Source organism: Petromyzon marinus, chromosome 76 (genome assembly GCF_048934315.1).
Source record: "Petromyzon marinus isolate PM22_M1 ecotype Great Lakes invasive population chromosome 76, UKy_Petmar_22M1.pri1.0, whole genome shotgun sequence".
In the NCBI taxonomy this organism is placed as follows: domain Eukaryota; kingdom Metazoa; phylum Chordata; class Hyperoartia; order Petromyzontiformes; family Petromyzontidae; genus Petromyzon; species Petromyzon marinus.
In genome coordinates, this window is record NC_133742.1 from 3,219,877 (window position 1) to 3,234,959 (window position 15,083).

Sequence of the window (15,083 nt, forward strand, 5' to 3'; positions counted from 1 at the left end):
GTCAGACCTGTGCCGGCTGATGAAGGCGTTGCGGCCGAAACGTCGCGGCGATTTTTTTCGTCGTTTTATTGTTTTTTTTTTTTACCTGCGTGGCTTCACCGAATGGAACCCACCAGTGTGACGGACCCTTGCAGGCACGAAGAGCCTCAAGCCTGGCATTCATCGCGTCGTTTCGACTTTTCGATTCGAAGTCGACAAGGTCCCAGTTCAGCCTCCCCCTGCGCCCGACCTCCACGGGCCTCTCTCTGTGCGAGTCTGTGGGGGGCCCACCGCCCCCCCCCAAACCCCGCGCCGCGCCGCGTGTTTTTGAAGCGTTCGGCCGAGCTTTTGTCGTTTTGCCGCGGTCGCTTGGTGGCCGAATGTGGCTCAGAAGGGGACGAATAATCGCCTGCTCGGTAGCGAGGAGCGCCCTCCTGTAGCGCAGCGGCGGTCCCGGAGAGGTCGCCCATACGCGCGGGGGATTCTCGTTGGGTTGGCACGCGCGAATCTCGGAGTGTTGTGCCGTCGGCAAGCCCGCCACCACCCGACACGGCCGGCGTGTAAAGTTTTGGTGTCGCGTGAACAGGAAACGTGCCGGTTCACTACTGGTACAGCACTCGTGTAGTGTGTAGTGTAGTGTATAGAGTAGTGTAGTGTATTGTAGTGTAGTGTGTAGTAGTGTATAGTAGTGTAGTATATAGTGTATAGAGTAGTGTAGTGTATAGTAGTGTAGTGTATAGTAGTGTAGTGTACAGAGTAGTGTAGTGTATTGTAGTGTAGTGTATTGTAGTGTAGTGTATAGTAGTGTAGTATATAGTGCAGTGTATAGTAGTGTATAGTAGTGTAGTGTATAGTAGTGTAGTGTATAGTAGTGTATTGTAGTGTAGTGTATTGTAGTGTAGTGTATAGTAGTGTATAGTAGTGCAGTGTACAGAGTAGTGTATTGTAGTGTAGTGTATAGTAGTGTAGTGTGTAGTGTATATTAGTGTAGTGTATAGTAGTGTATAGTGTAGTATACTAGTACAGCACTAGTGTATAGTAGTGTATAGTGTAGTGTATAGTTGTATATATTGTAGTGTGTAGGAGTGTATAGTGTAGTGTGTAGTAGTGTATAGTGTAGTGTATAGTAGTGTATAGTGTATACTAGTATAGCACTAGTGTATTGTAGTGCATAGTAGTGTATAGTGTAGTAGTATAGTGTATTGTAGTGTATAGTGTAGTGTATAGTTGTATATAGTGTAGTGTGTAGTAGTGTATAGTGTAGTGTGTAGTAGTATAGTGTATAGTTGTATATAGTGTAGTGTGTAGTAGTGTATAGTGTAGTGTGTAGTAATGTAGTGTATAGTGTAGTGTGTAGTTGTGTATAGTGTAGTGTGTAGTAGTATAGTGTATATAGTTGTATACAGTGTAGTGCATAGTAGTGTATAGTGTAATGTATAGTAATGTAGTGTATAGTGTAGTATACTAGTACAGTACACCGGTGTGTTGGAGAGAAAAGCCACAACACTTACAATGCGAGTACGACGTTTCGTCAGTAATCTACCCACCCACACCCACCCACCTTACCCACCCACCTTACCCACCCACCTTACCCACCCACCTTACCCACCCACCTTACACACCCACCTTACCCACCCACCTTACCCACCTTACACACACACAACTACCCACCTTACCCACCCAACCACCTACCCACACCCACCCACCTTACCCACCCACCTTACCCACCTTACACACACACAACCACCCACCTTACCCACCCACCTTACCTACCCACCTTACCCACCTTACCCACCCACCTTACACACACACAACCACCCACCTTACCCACCTTACCCACCCACCTTACCCACCTTACCCACCCACCTTACCCACCTTACACACACACAACCACCCACCTTACCCACCTTACCCACCCACCTTACCCACCCACCTTACACACCTTACACACACACAACCACCCACCTTACCCACCCACCTTACCCACCTTACACACACACAACTACCCACCTTACCCACCCAACCACCTACCCACACCCACCCACCTTACCCACCCACCTTACCCACCTTACACACCCACCTTACCCACCTTACACACCTACCCACCCCACCTTACACACCTTACACACCTACCCACCCACCTTACCCACCTTACACATACACAACCACCCACCTTACCCACCCACCTACCCACCCACACAACCACCCACCGTACCCACCCAACCACCTTGCCCACCTTACCCACCCACCTTACCCACCCCCACCCACCTTCCCCACCCACCCACCCACCCCCCCCCCCCCCACACGTGACAGGAGGGACTGTCCGGCCGGCCGCGGCGGTGGCAGCGCCGGGCGCCGACGCGATGGGAGAGGTCGCGATGGGAGAGGTCGCGATGGGAGAGGTCGCGATGGGAGAGGTCGCGATGGGAGAGGTCGCGATGGGAGAGGTCGCGATGGGAGAGGTCGCGATGGGAGAGGTCGCGATGGGAGAGGTCGCGGAGGCGGCCGTGGGCAGCGCCGCCGCCGGGGAGAACGATCTCCCGCTCACGGGCGGTGGCGGAGGAGGAGGTGGAGGAGGAGGAGGAGGAGGAGGCGGAGGAGGAGGAGGAGGATCAGAGAGCAGATTTGAGCCGCGGATGGAGACGCAGGAGAGGGTGGCCGTGAGCAGCCCGGCCCCCGCCACGCGCCAGACCCTGGACGTGCAGCAGGTGGACGTGCAGCAGGTGGACGTGCAGCAGGTGGACGTGCAGCAGGTGGACGTGCAGCAGGTGGACGTGCAGGAGGTGGTGGAGGGTGAAGCAGTGGAGGAGGCGGAGGAGGAGGAGGAGGCGTTCCCACGAGGAGACGTCTTCGGTAAATCTCGCTTCCGGGTGGGTTGGGTTGGGTGGGGGTGTAGGTGGGTGTGTGGGTGTGTGTGGGTGTGTGTAGGTGTGTGTGTGGGTGTGTGTAGGTGTGTGTGTGGGTGGGTGTGTGTGGGTGTGTGTGTGGGTGTGTGTGTGTGTGGGTGTGTGTGTGTGGGTGGGTATAGGTGTGTGTGTGGGTGTGTGTGTGGGTGTGTGTGGTTGGGTGTGTGTGTGTGTGTAGGTGTGTGTGGGGGTGTGTGGGGGTGTGTGGGTATAGGTGTGTGTGTGTTTGGCTGTGTGGGTGGGTGTGTGTGGGTGTGTGTGGGTGTGTGTGTGGATGTGTGTATGGGTGTGTGTGGGTGTGTGTGTGGGTGTGTGTGGGTGGGTATAGGTGTGGGGGTGTGTGTGGGTGTGTGGGTGTGTGTTTGTGGGTGGGTATAGGTGTGTGTGTGTGGGTGTAGGTGTGGGTGTGTGGGTGTGTGTGTGGGTGTGTGTGTAGGTGTGTGTGTAGGTGTGTGTGGGTGTGTGTGTAGGTGTGTGGGTGTGTGTGTAGGTGTGTGTGTGGGTGTGTGTGTGTGTGGGTGGACCGGTACCGCCTGGATCTATGCGGCATTCAGGAGGTCCGGTGGACCGGCTCTGGCTCCTGCCACCATGAGGGGTGGACAGTCCTCTACTCGGGGCAGCAGACTGCCAAACAACAGGGTGTGGGTCTTCTTTTGAACAAAAGAATGAAAGGGGCGTGGGAGCGTGGCGGTGAGGTGTGGGAAGCTGTAAGCCCCAGGCTACTTTGGGCTCGCCTTCCCATCAACCGGAGGCGAGGAATGGTGGTCGTGGTTACTTATGCCCCCACTGAAGATGAACATCCGTGGAGGGATGCAGGCAAAGCCGATGAGTCAGATGCCTTCTATGACCTCCTGTCACAGGTGCTGGCTAAAGTGGCCCCTCGGGATAGAGTCATCATGTTGGGTGACTTCAATGCCCGAGTTGGTCATGATACTGGCACCTGGTCTGGAGTGATTGGAGGGCATGGGCCAGATCAGCTCAATAACAACGGTAGGAGGCTGCTAGATTTTTGTGCAGCCCATGGGCTTGTAATTACCAACACGCTGTTCTGGCATCGGCGCATCCACACAACATCATGGATGCATGCCGGGTCCAAGCAAGAACATCTGCTGGACTACATAGTGACGGACCAGCGAATGCGAGCCCATGTCCTTGACACCAGGACCTACCGTGGAGCTGATCTGCCCTCTGACCATCGACTAGTCATCTGTAAGATGCGCCTGCCATTCTTCCACTCCGGTGGTGGGTGTACACCCAGGACCCCATTCCAACCTAAAGTGGCCTGGTCTCAGTTATCTGATGAAAGTTGCAAGCGAGAATTTCATCATCGCTTGCGGCTGGGATTGGCATCGTCCCCGACTCCTCCTGATGTCGAGGGTAAATGGGCGAGGTTTAGGACTGTGACTCATGCAGCTGCAATGGCTGCTCTGGGTATGCGGTCCAGACCTCCCCAGACACCCTGGATGACAGAGGAGTTGTTCAGGATGGTTGAGAAAAAGCGACAGGCCCACTGTCATCGGCTACAGAATCCCACGTCAGAGAATGAGGAGGCTTACCGCAGCCTTCGCTCGGAGGTTCGGAGAGCCGTGAGGCGCTGCAAGGATGGGTGGTGGTCGCGGGTTGCTGAGGAGATGGAGTCTGTCTCAGTTGCCCGTGATCACAAATCTCTATTTAACTCCATCAAAAAAGTAACCTGCAGCGCCACACCTATTACCATCATTAGGGGAAAAAACGGTGATCCAATTTCCGACCCCCAGGAACAGGTTCGCAGATTTGCTGAGCATTTCTGTGAGGTCCTGGGGGAGGGAAAATCCTTCAGCCAGGAAAACATCGTGGCACAAAGTGAGGATGACCCTGCTGAGGCTGCGGTGCCTCAAATATTGGATGAAGTCACCCCCTGTGAGTGGCTGGCTGAGGTGCCATCTGCTGAGGAAGTATTGAAGGCGATCCGGAGTCTGAGACCAGGAAAGGCAGCGGGCAGAGATGATCTCCCAAGCTAAATGCTGAGGGAGGGTGGCGTTTGTGCACAGACTGCCCTATATGACATCATAACAACAGTCTGGACCACTGGACGGGTTCCGCAGGATTGGAAGGATGCCCTGGTGGTCCCCCTTTTTAAGAAGGGGGACCGCACAGACTGTAACAACTACAGGGGCATCTCACTCCTCAGTGTGCCGGGAAAGGTCCTGGCAAGGATTATTCAGCATCGCCTTGCCAGGCACGCTGAGGAGAGGCTTGCGGAGCCCCAATGCGGTTTCAGGAAAGGGCGGTCCTGCACAGATGCCATATTTTCTGTCCGTCTGCTACAGCAGAGGTGTAGGGAATTCCAACAAGACCTACATCTCTGCTTTATTGACCTGGTCAAGGCCTATGATACCATCAGTAGGCCTGGGCTCTGGGTTGTTCTTCGTGCTTTTGGAGTACCTGACCCTCTGCTCACGATCATTAAGGACCTTCATGATGGTGAGCGGGCCCGGGTAAAACTACGTGGCCGGGAGTCAGAGCCATTCCCTGTACATCTTGGGGTGCGACAGGGATGTCCTCTGGCTCCCACATTATTTAACATCTATTTTGACCACGTAGTTCGTGAAGCCTTCAATAGCTGTACCGGGGGAATCTCCATATGGTACAGATATAATGGGAGGCTAATCGATGCCCGGGTGCGGTCAAGGGATGGCTCCCTATTGCTCAACCACGTTATGTATGCTGATGATTTGGTAATAGCTGCTCAGTCAGAGGAGGAGTTGGAGACGCTGCTGCCGAGACTGGAGCGTGCCACTAAGAGGTGGGGCCTTACCATCAGCCCCACCAAAACTAAGCACCTGCCTGGATATTTTGTACCATCGGACACTCCACCCCCACAACTCCCAATTGGTGATGGGGCAGTTGTGGAGAGAGTGGAGAGTTTCCCATACCTGGGCAGTGTGCTTATGACTGGCTCCAGTTTAACAGCAGAGGTCTCACTCCGAATCAGTCGAGCGGCAATATCTTTTCATCGGTTGCGTAACGCTGTGTGGAAGCTACCTGGTCTGTCGCTCCGCACTAAGCTTCAGGTCTTCTCGGCCACGGTCATTCCCTCCCTTCTCTACGCTTGCGAAACGTGGACCCCCCTAATGGAACATCTTCGCCGGTTAGAAACATTTAGGCTGGCCTGCCTACGATCCATCCTGGGTTTAACCAGACTGGATTGTGTGAGGAGCTCACAAATCCTTGAAAGATCTGGGCAGGGTCCCATCGGTGAGCTCCTCCGGCAGGCAAGGCTGCGATGGCTGGGTAATGTAGCCCGCATGCCCAGCCACCGCATGCCGAAACAGCTTTTGTTTGGCCGGATTGAGGGGGCTAAGCGGGCGCGGCACGGGCTAGAGAAGAGATGGAGTGATGTGGTACAGGAGGACGTGGAGCTGAGTGGACTTGCCGATGACTGGTACCAGCGGTGTCAAGATCGGCCTCTGTGGAGGAGGCTCGTGAAGGATGCTACTGGGCAGTTGGAGGCAGTCGCCCTCCAACAACAACGGAGGGCGGAGGAGCGACGCTCACAACAGCGAGCGGAGCGCCGGGTGGCTAAAGCACAGCAGGTTGGCACAGTAGGGGGCACAGGTGGTGCATCAGCCAGTCATCTCAGTCAGTCGACCCGTGGCACCTGGGTCTGCCCCGTGACCTCCTGCCAGCGGGCGTTCGACACTTCACGTGGCCTCAGGGTGCACATAGCCTGGCACAAGCGTCGTGGTGACGTCACCGCCACTTAGTGGCGAATGGCGGTTGTTGTTGTGTGTGTGTGGGTTTAAGTGTGTGGGTGTGTGTGGGTTTGAGTGTGTGGGTGTGTGTGTGGGTGTGTGTGAGTGGGTATAGGTGTGTGAGTGTGTGGGTGTGTGTGTGGGGGTGGGTATAGGTGTGTGTGTGGGTGTAGGTGTGTGGGTGGGTGTGTGGGTGTGTGTGTGGGTGTGTGTGTAGGTGTGTGTGTGTGTGTTTGAGTGTGTGGGTGTAGGTGTGTGTGTGTGTGTATGTGAGCCCACCACGCTACGAACCCTGCCGAGACCCGGTGTTCGATTCCCGCTCACGGCCAACACCGCCGGTGACGATTATCTGAACCGGTCCCGGGCCTCCCCTAGGCCGACTCGGCCTCAAATGAGTAGCTGGTGTAGTAGCGGTGTGGTAAAAACAACACCACAAAGGTGGTGCTACCCACCCACCCACCCCCTCGTGTAGCGTGGATTCATCGGCGCTGCCACTCGCCAACGGCACTTGCCCCGACGGCCTGTTGAAGGCTACACGGTGGGGGGGGATCTTTTGGCTTTGTGAGCGAGATCTGCGGGGAGCGGTGGTGCCGTGGTCGGGCGCTGCCAACCCGGTGACCCAGCGCACTATTTTGTAGCCCACGGCCACCGCCGAAGGGGTGACGATGACGATGATGACGATGACGACGATGACGACGATGATGACGATGACGACGATGATGATGATGATGACGACGATGACGATGACGACGACGATGATGATGATGATGACGACGATGACGATGATGACGATGAGGATGACGACGATGATGATGATGATGATGATGACGACGATGACGATGATGACGATGAGGATGACGACGATGACGACGATGATGATGATGATGATGACGACGATGACGATGATGACGATGAGGATGACGACGATGACGACGATGATGATGATGATGACGATGATGATGATGATGACGACGATGACGATGATGACGATGATGATGACGACGATGACGACGATGATGATGATGATGATGACGACGATGACGATGATGACGATGAGGATGACGACGATGACGACGATGATGATGATGATGACGATGATGATGATGATGACGACGATGACGATGATGACGATGATGATGACGACGATGACGATGATGACGACGACGATGATGACGACCATGATGATGATGACGACGATGACGATGATGATGATGACGACGATGATGATGACGACGATGATGACAACAACGACGATGACGACGACGATGACGACAATGATGACGACGATGATGACAACAATGACGACGATGATGACAGTGACGACGATGACGACGATGATGACAGTGACGACGATGACGACGATGATGACAGTGACGACGATGACGACGATGATGATGACAATGATGACGACGACGATGATGACAACAACAACGACGACGACGCCGATGATCTTCATCCTTTGTGCGACGTAGACCTGGACGGGGAGGAGGAGGAGGAAGATGCGGAGTGGGACTGGGAAACCCTCCCGGAGCTGAGCGACCACAACAACAACCACAACAACAACAACAACCACAACAACCACAACAACCACCACCACAACAACAACAACCACAACAACCACCACAACAACAACAACAACCACAACCACCACCACAACCACCACCACAAGCGTCGTCATCGTCAGGAGCCACGGGGAGGCGAATGAATCTCCCCCTGCGCCCAGTCAGCCCTCCCGTGGCAAGTCACGCCGGCGGGCGACCTTTGACCCTCCGCCTCGCTCTCTCCTGTCGCGACGAGGAGACCGCAGACGCGTCAAGATTCACGGTGGGCTTTCGCCACCGGATGTCGCCCGCGATCAAATTATTTTTTTGCGCGATTGGGTTTCCCCCCCCCCCCCCCCCCCGCGTCGATGACGTCGTCCTCCCGCTCGCTCCATTTGAGGCCGGAAGGCGGGGTTTGGTGGACGGCCTCGCCATTCCGGCAGATCGAGCGATGTCGCCGGACGCGATTGCCAGCGAAACGTCCCTTGCTGATTGGGGCCGTGTCGGGTGGTGGAGGGTTTTCGGCACACGGAGACAGAGATGCACAGAGAGAGAGAGACACAGAGACACAGATGGAGAGAGAGAGACACGCAGAGAGACACACGGAGACAGAGACGCACAGAGACACACAGATGGAGAGAGATACACACACAGAAAGACACACAGAGACAGAGACGCACAGAGAGAGACACAGACAGACACACAGATGGAGAGAGAGAGAGACACACAGAGAGACACACAGAGACAGAGACACAGAGACAGAGACACAGAGACAGAGACACACAGAGAGAGACACAGACAGAGACACAGAGACACACAGATGGAGAGAGAGACACACACAGAGACACACAGAGACAGAGACGCACAGAGAGAGACACAGAGACAGAGACACACAGATGGAGAGAGACAGACACACAGAGACACACAGAGACAGAGACGCACAGGGAGAGACACAGACAGAGACACAGAGACACACAGATGGAGAGAGAGAGACACAGAGACAGACAGAGACTCACAGAGAGAGACAAAGAGACACAGATGGAGAGAGAGACACACAGAGACAGACGCACAGAGAGAGACGGAGACAAAGACAAAGAGACACACAGATGGAGAGAGACAGACACAGAGAGACACACACAGAGACAGATGCACAGAGAGAGACACAGACAGGGACAAAGAGACACACAGATGGAGAGAGAGAGACACACAGAGAGACACAGAGACAGAGATGCACAGAGAGAGACACAGAGACACACAGAGAGACACAGAGACACAAAGAGAGACACACAGACACAGAGGGAGACACAGAGACACAAAGAGAGAGACACAGAGACGCACGCAGAGACACAGAGAGACACAGAGACATACAGAGATAGTCCTTAGTAAAAAAATATTGTAAAGATTTTATTTCTTTTTGCTACAATCCAACAATTGTATCTGCCTATTTTATATATATATACACACAACCTGTATACATATACACAAGCATATATATACACATATATACACATATATACACACATATATACACACACACATATATACACACACACATATATATACACACACACATACACACATATATACAACAACCGCCATTCGCCACTAAGTGGCGGTGACGTCACCACAACGCTTGTGCCAGGCCATGTGCACCTTGAGGCCACGTGAAGTGTCTAACGCCCGCGGGCAGGAGGTCACGGGGCAGATCCAGGTGCCACGGGTCGACTGACTGAGATGAGTGGCTGATGCACCACCTGTGCCCCGTACTGTGCCAACCTGCTGTGCTTTAGCCACCCGGCGCTCCGCTCGTTGTTGTGAGCATCGCTCCTCTGCCCTCCGTTGCTGTTGGAGGGCGACTACCTCCAACTGCCCAATAGCCTCCTTCACGAGCCTCCTCCACAGAGGCCGATCTTGACACCGCTGGTACCAGTCATCGGCAAGTCCACTCAGCTCCACGTCCTCCTGTACCACATCACTCCATCTCTTCTCTAGCCCGTGCCGCGCCCGTTTAGCCCCCTCGATCCGGCCGAGCAAAAGCTGTTTCGGCATGCGGTGGCTGGGCATGCGGGCTACATGACCCAGCCAACGCAGCCTTGCATGCCGGAGGAGCTCAGCGATGGGACCTTGCCCAGATCTTTCAAGGATTTTTGAGCTCCTCACACAATCCAGCCTGGTTAAACCCAGGATGGATCGTAGGCAGGCCAGCCTAAATGTTTCCAACCGGCGAAGATGCTCCATTAAGGGGGTCCACGTTTCGCAAGCGTAGAGAAGGGAGGGAATGACCGTGGCCGAGAAGACCTGAAGCTTAGTGCGGAGCGACAGACCAGGTAGCTTCCACACAGCGTTACGCAACCGATGAAAAGATATTGCCGCTCGACTGATTCAGAGTGAGACCTCTGATGTTAAACTGGAGCCGGTCATAAGCATACTGCCCAGGTATGGGAAACTGTCCACTCTCTCCACAACTGCCCCATCACCGATTGGGAGTTGTGGGGGTGGAGTGTCCAATGGTACAAAATACCCAGGCAAGTGCTTAGTTTTGGTGGGGCTGATGGTAAGGCCTCATCTCTTAGTGGCACGCTCCAGTCTCAGCAGCAGCGTCTCCAACTCCTCCTCTGAATGAGCAGCTATTACCAAATCATCAGCATACATAACGTGGTTGAGCAATAGGGAGCCATCCCTTGACCACACCCGGGCATCGATCAGCCTCCCATTATATCTGTACCAAATGGAGATTCCCCCGGTGCAGCTATTGAAGGCTTCACGAACTACGTGGTCAAAATAGACGTTAAATAATGTGGGAGCCAGAGGACATCCCTGTCGCACCCCAGGGTGTACAGGGAATGGCTCTTGACTCCCGGCCACGTAGTTTTACCCGGGCCCGCTCACCATCATGAAGGTCCTTAATGATCGTGAGCAGAGGGTCAGGGACTCCAAAAGCACGAAGAACAACCCAGAGCCCAGGCCTACTGATGGTATCATAGGCCTTGACCAGGTCAATAAAGCAGAGATGTAGGTCTTGCTGGATTTCCCTACACCTCTGCTGTAGCAGACGGACAGAAAATATGGCATCTGTGCAGGACCGCCCTTTCCTGAAACCGCATTGGGGCTCCGCAAGTCTCTCCTCAGCGTGCCTGGCGAGGCGATGTTGAATAATCCTTGCCAAGACCTTTCCCGGCACACTGAGGAGTGAGATGCCCCTGTAGTTGTTACAGTCTGTGCGGTCCCCCTTCTTAAAGAGGGGGACCACCAGGGCATCCTTCCAATCCTGCGGAACCCATCCAGTGGTCCAGACTGTTGTTATGATGTCATATACGGCAGTCTGTGCACAAACGCCACCCTCAGCATTTCGCTTGGGAGATCATCTCTGCCCGCTGCCTTTCCTGGTCTCATACTCCAGATCGCCTTCAGTACTTCCTCAATAGATGGTACTTCAGGCAGCCACTCACAGGGGTGACTTATTCGAATATTTGAGGCACCGCAGCCTCAGCAGGGTCATCCTCACTTTGTGCCACGATGTTTTCCTGGCTGAGGGATTTTACCTCCCCCAGGACCTCACAGAAATGCTCAGCAAATCTGCAAACCTGTTCCTGGGGGACGGATCACCGTTTTTTCCCCTAATGATGGTAATAGGTGTGGCGCTGCAGGTTACTTTTTTGATGGAGTTAAATAGAGATTTGTGATTGCGGGCCACTGAGGCAGACTCCATCTCCTCAGCAACCCGCGACCACCACCTATCCTTGCAGCACCTCACGGCTCTCCGAACCTCCGAGCGAAGGCTGCGGTAAGCCTCCTCATTCTCTGACGTGGGATTCTGTAGCCGATGACAGTGGGCCTGTCGCTTTTTCTCAACCATCCTGAACACCTCCTCTGTCAGCCAGGGTCTCTGGGGAGGTCTGGACCGTGTACCCAAAGCAGCCATTGCAGCTGCATGAGTCACAGTCCTAAACCTCGCCCATTTACCCTCGACATCAGGAGGAGTCGGGGACGATGCCAATCCCAGCTGCAAGCGATGATGAAATTCTCGCTTGCAACTTTCATCAGATAACTGAGACCAGACCACTCTATGTTGCAATGGGGTCCTGGGTGTACACCCACCACCAGAGTGGAAGAATGGCAGGCGCATCTTACAGATGACTAGTCGATGGTCAGAGGGCAGATCAGCTCCACGGTAGGTCCTGGTGTCAAGGACATGGGCTCGCATCCGCGACCACCACTCTTTGCCTCCGGTTGATGGGAAGGCGAGCCCAAAGTAGCCTGGGGCTTACAGCTTCCCACACCTCACCGCTACGCTCCCACGCCCCCTTCATTCTTTTGTTCAAAAGAAGAGCCACACCCTGTTGTTTGGCAGTCTGCTGCCCCGAGTAGAGGACTGTCCACCCCTCATGGTGGCAGGAGCCAGAACCGGTCCACCGGACCTCCTGAATGCCACATTGATCCAGGCGGTACCGGTCCAGCTCCCGACAGAGGAGTGGCAGCCTCTCCTCCGCAGTGAGCGTTCGAACATTCCACGTGGCCATCCGTAGTGGCTTTTCGTTGTTTCTGGAGGAGCCCCGAGGGTAGAGATTGAATCTCCTGGCTCCGCCAATTGAGGTTTGGCCAGGAGACGTCATAGACGCCTGTCCCACCGGGGCCTCCGGCACAAGCTTATTAATTAATCATTTTTTATTCGTGGTTTCGTGGTAAAAATGTTGAAAGTGGAGGGGTTACCAGCCCCTCGCACCCGTCCAGAGCCCCCGTTTAGCCACTGTGGTGGACACAGACGCCATGAGAGGAGGGGCCAATCGGAATTGGCCCTCCCCCCGCAGCACTGTCCATGACAGCGTTTCCTGTCCGGCACCGCGAGGAGGTAGGGGGTTGTTTTGCACGGACACACATATATACACACACACACCTATACACACACATATATCAAAGATCAAAGATCCCCCATATAGCATTAACAGACTGTAGGGGCAAGTGCTGTTAGCGAGCACCTATGAAGGCCGGAACGGTACACGAGGGGGTGGGTGGCCAGCACCACGCCCGACCGCCTTTGTCTCCCTAGTGGCAATGTTTACACACCGCACCAGGTACTCATTTGAGGCTGAGTCGACCTAGGGGAGGCCCGGGACCGGTTCAGATAATCGTCACTGGTGGTGTTGGCCGTGAGCGGGAATCGAACCCGGGTCGCCAGGTTCACAGCGCAGCGTAGCGCTAACCGCTACACTACCGCTCCCCACTATATACACACAGCTACACACATTTATACACATATACACACATTTAAACATATGTATATACACACATATACACACATGTATATATACACATGTGTGTGTGTATATGATACTGAGAGTGCGTCGAAGTGATACGTTCAATCTTGGTTTGAAGCTTTGGTGACTGCAGGAATCCCAAACTCTTTGATTCTTCCGGTAAAGTCACGTGGGGGTAGACAAATCAAAATAAGTAACGACGTTTCGGGCGCAACACAACAAGCGTCCGTCATGACGTTACCCATCGCAAATTATGGCAGCTGACATCATCATCGTCGTCATCGTAATCATCATCGTCATCGTAATCATCGACGTTGTCATCATCATCGTCATCATTGTCATCATCGTCGGGTGTAAATTCATAGCAGCAGCTGAATCGCTCTCAAACGCGCGGTGACGTCGATTCTGAGTGTGGAGGGGAAAACCCTGAGGACCCCAAAGAACATTCCACGCCGTGACCACCGCAGGGAGTGAGAGAGAGAGACGCAGACTCCAAATACACAGCAGCAGCAGCAGGCGTTAGGTGCAGGATCTAACCCGCGACCTCCTGTGTACCAGGCGAGGTAGTCAACATCTCCTAGCCACCGTGGTATTGATGAGTGAGAGAGACGCAGACTCCAAATACACAGCAGCAGTAGCAGCAGGTGTTAGGTTCAGGATCTAACCCGCGACCTCCTGTGTACCAGGCGAGGTAGTCAACATCTAGCCACCGTGATGATGAGAGAGACGCAGACTCCAAATATACAGCAGCAGCAGGCGTTAGGTTCAGGATCTAACCCGCGACCTCCTGTGTACCAGGCGAGGTAGTCAACATCTCCTAGCCACCGTGGTATTGATGAGTGAGAGAGAGACACGCAAACTTCAGATGTACAGCAGCAGCAGGCGTCGTTAGGGTCGGGATCGAACCTACGACCTCCTGCGTAGCAGGCGAGGTAGAGAGACCCGCTGAGACTCGTAGAGATCCATCGAGACCGCTAAAAGCTCGCTGAGACAACACAAAGACTTCCCAAAATGTGCAGTGGATACATTGACTGGTACTAAGGGGGAGGAGGGATATCTGCACCTACGGATCGATGATGATGATGACGACCCCATTCTCAAGCAAGTTTGGGTGTACGACGTTGCGCTGTGTGTGAAACGTCTCCCCGTATTGCCGATACCGCGTGTTTCCTGCGAACGTGTTAACTTTAATGTTGACTTATTGCCTCGTTTAAAGTGGCACGCGTTTGGTAGCTACGACACCCCTCCCCGGACACCATCGCTGTGCGTCTCGCCGTTTAAGGAGAACAGCGTTCCACTTGAGCATTTGCGTTGAGTAAAATAACTTTGTATTATTATTATTGTTCCTGTTTGTTGTTGTTGCTGTGCTTAAGCCCGTTTCTACACGGAGGCTTTGACCACCAATGTCATCCATCATGCAGGCTCACGCTCTCTGGGTCTCTCCGTAAAGAACTCGTCCGTAGAAAAAAAATTATATTTTAAAAATCACGACGTTTCTTTCACGATCTTATGCACCAATCTAACTAACACCCCCCCAAAAAATTTGTTTTTATTGTGGATGATATTGGTCACGAGAGACTGCGGAACCTGTTAAACTGCCCAGCCTCTACGGGGAAGAAACTTTTCTTAAAACCGGAACAAATTTGAGAGACTCCGAATTCAGCGGAC

At 53.8% G+C, this 15,083-nt stretch overlaps 1 protein-coding gene across 1 annotated transcript in view; it reads left to right on the forward strand.

Annotated features, from left to right (window-relative positions):
• The window catches only part of LOC116937056 (uncharacterized), a 95,214-nt gene extending 80,462 nt beyond the window's left edge, over positions 1-14,752 (forward strand). The window contains exons 10-11 of the mRNA XM_076056576.1: positions 2,293-2,832; positions 8,092-14,752. Of these exons, the coding sequence (XP_075912691.1) occupies positions 2,293-2,832; positions 8,092-8,324 (773 nt within the window). The 3' untranslated portion in view covers positions 8,325-14,752. The remainder of the gene's footprint in view (positions 1-2,292; positions 2,833-8,091) is intronic.
• Positions 14,753-15,083: the final 331 nt, after the last annotated feature.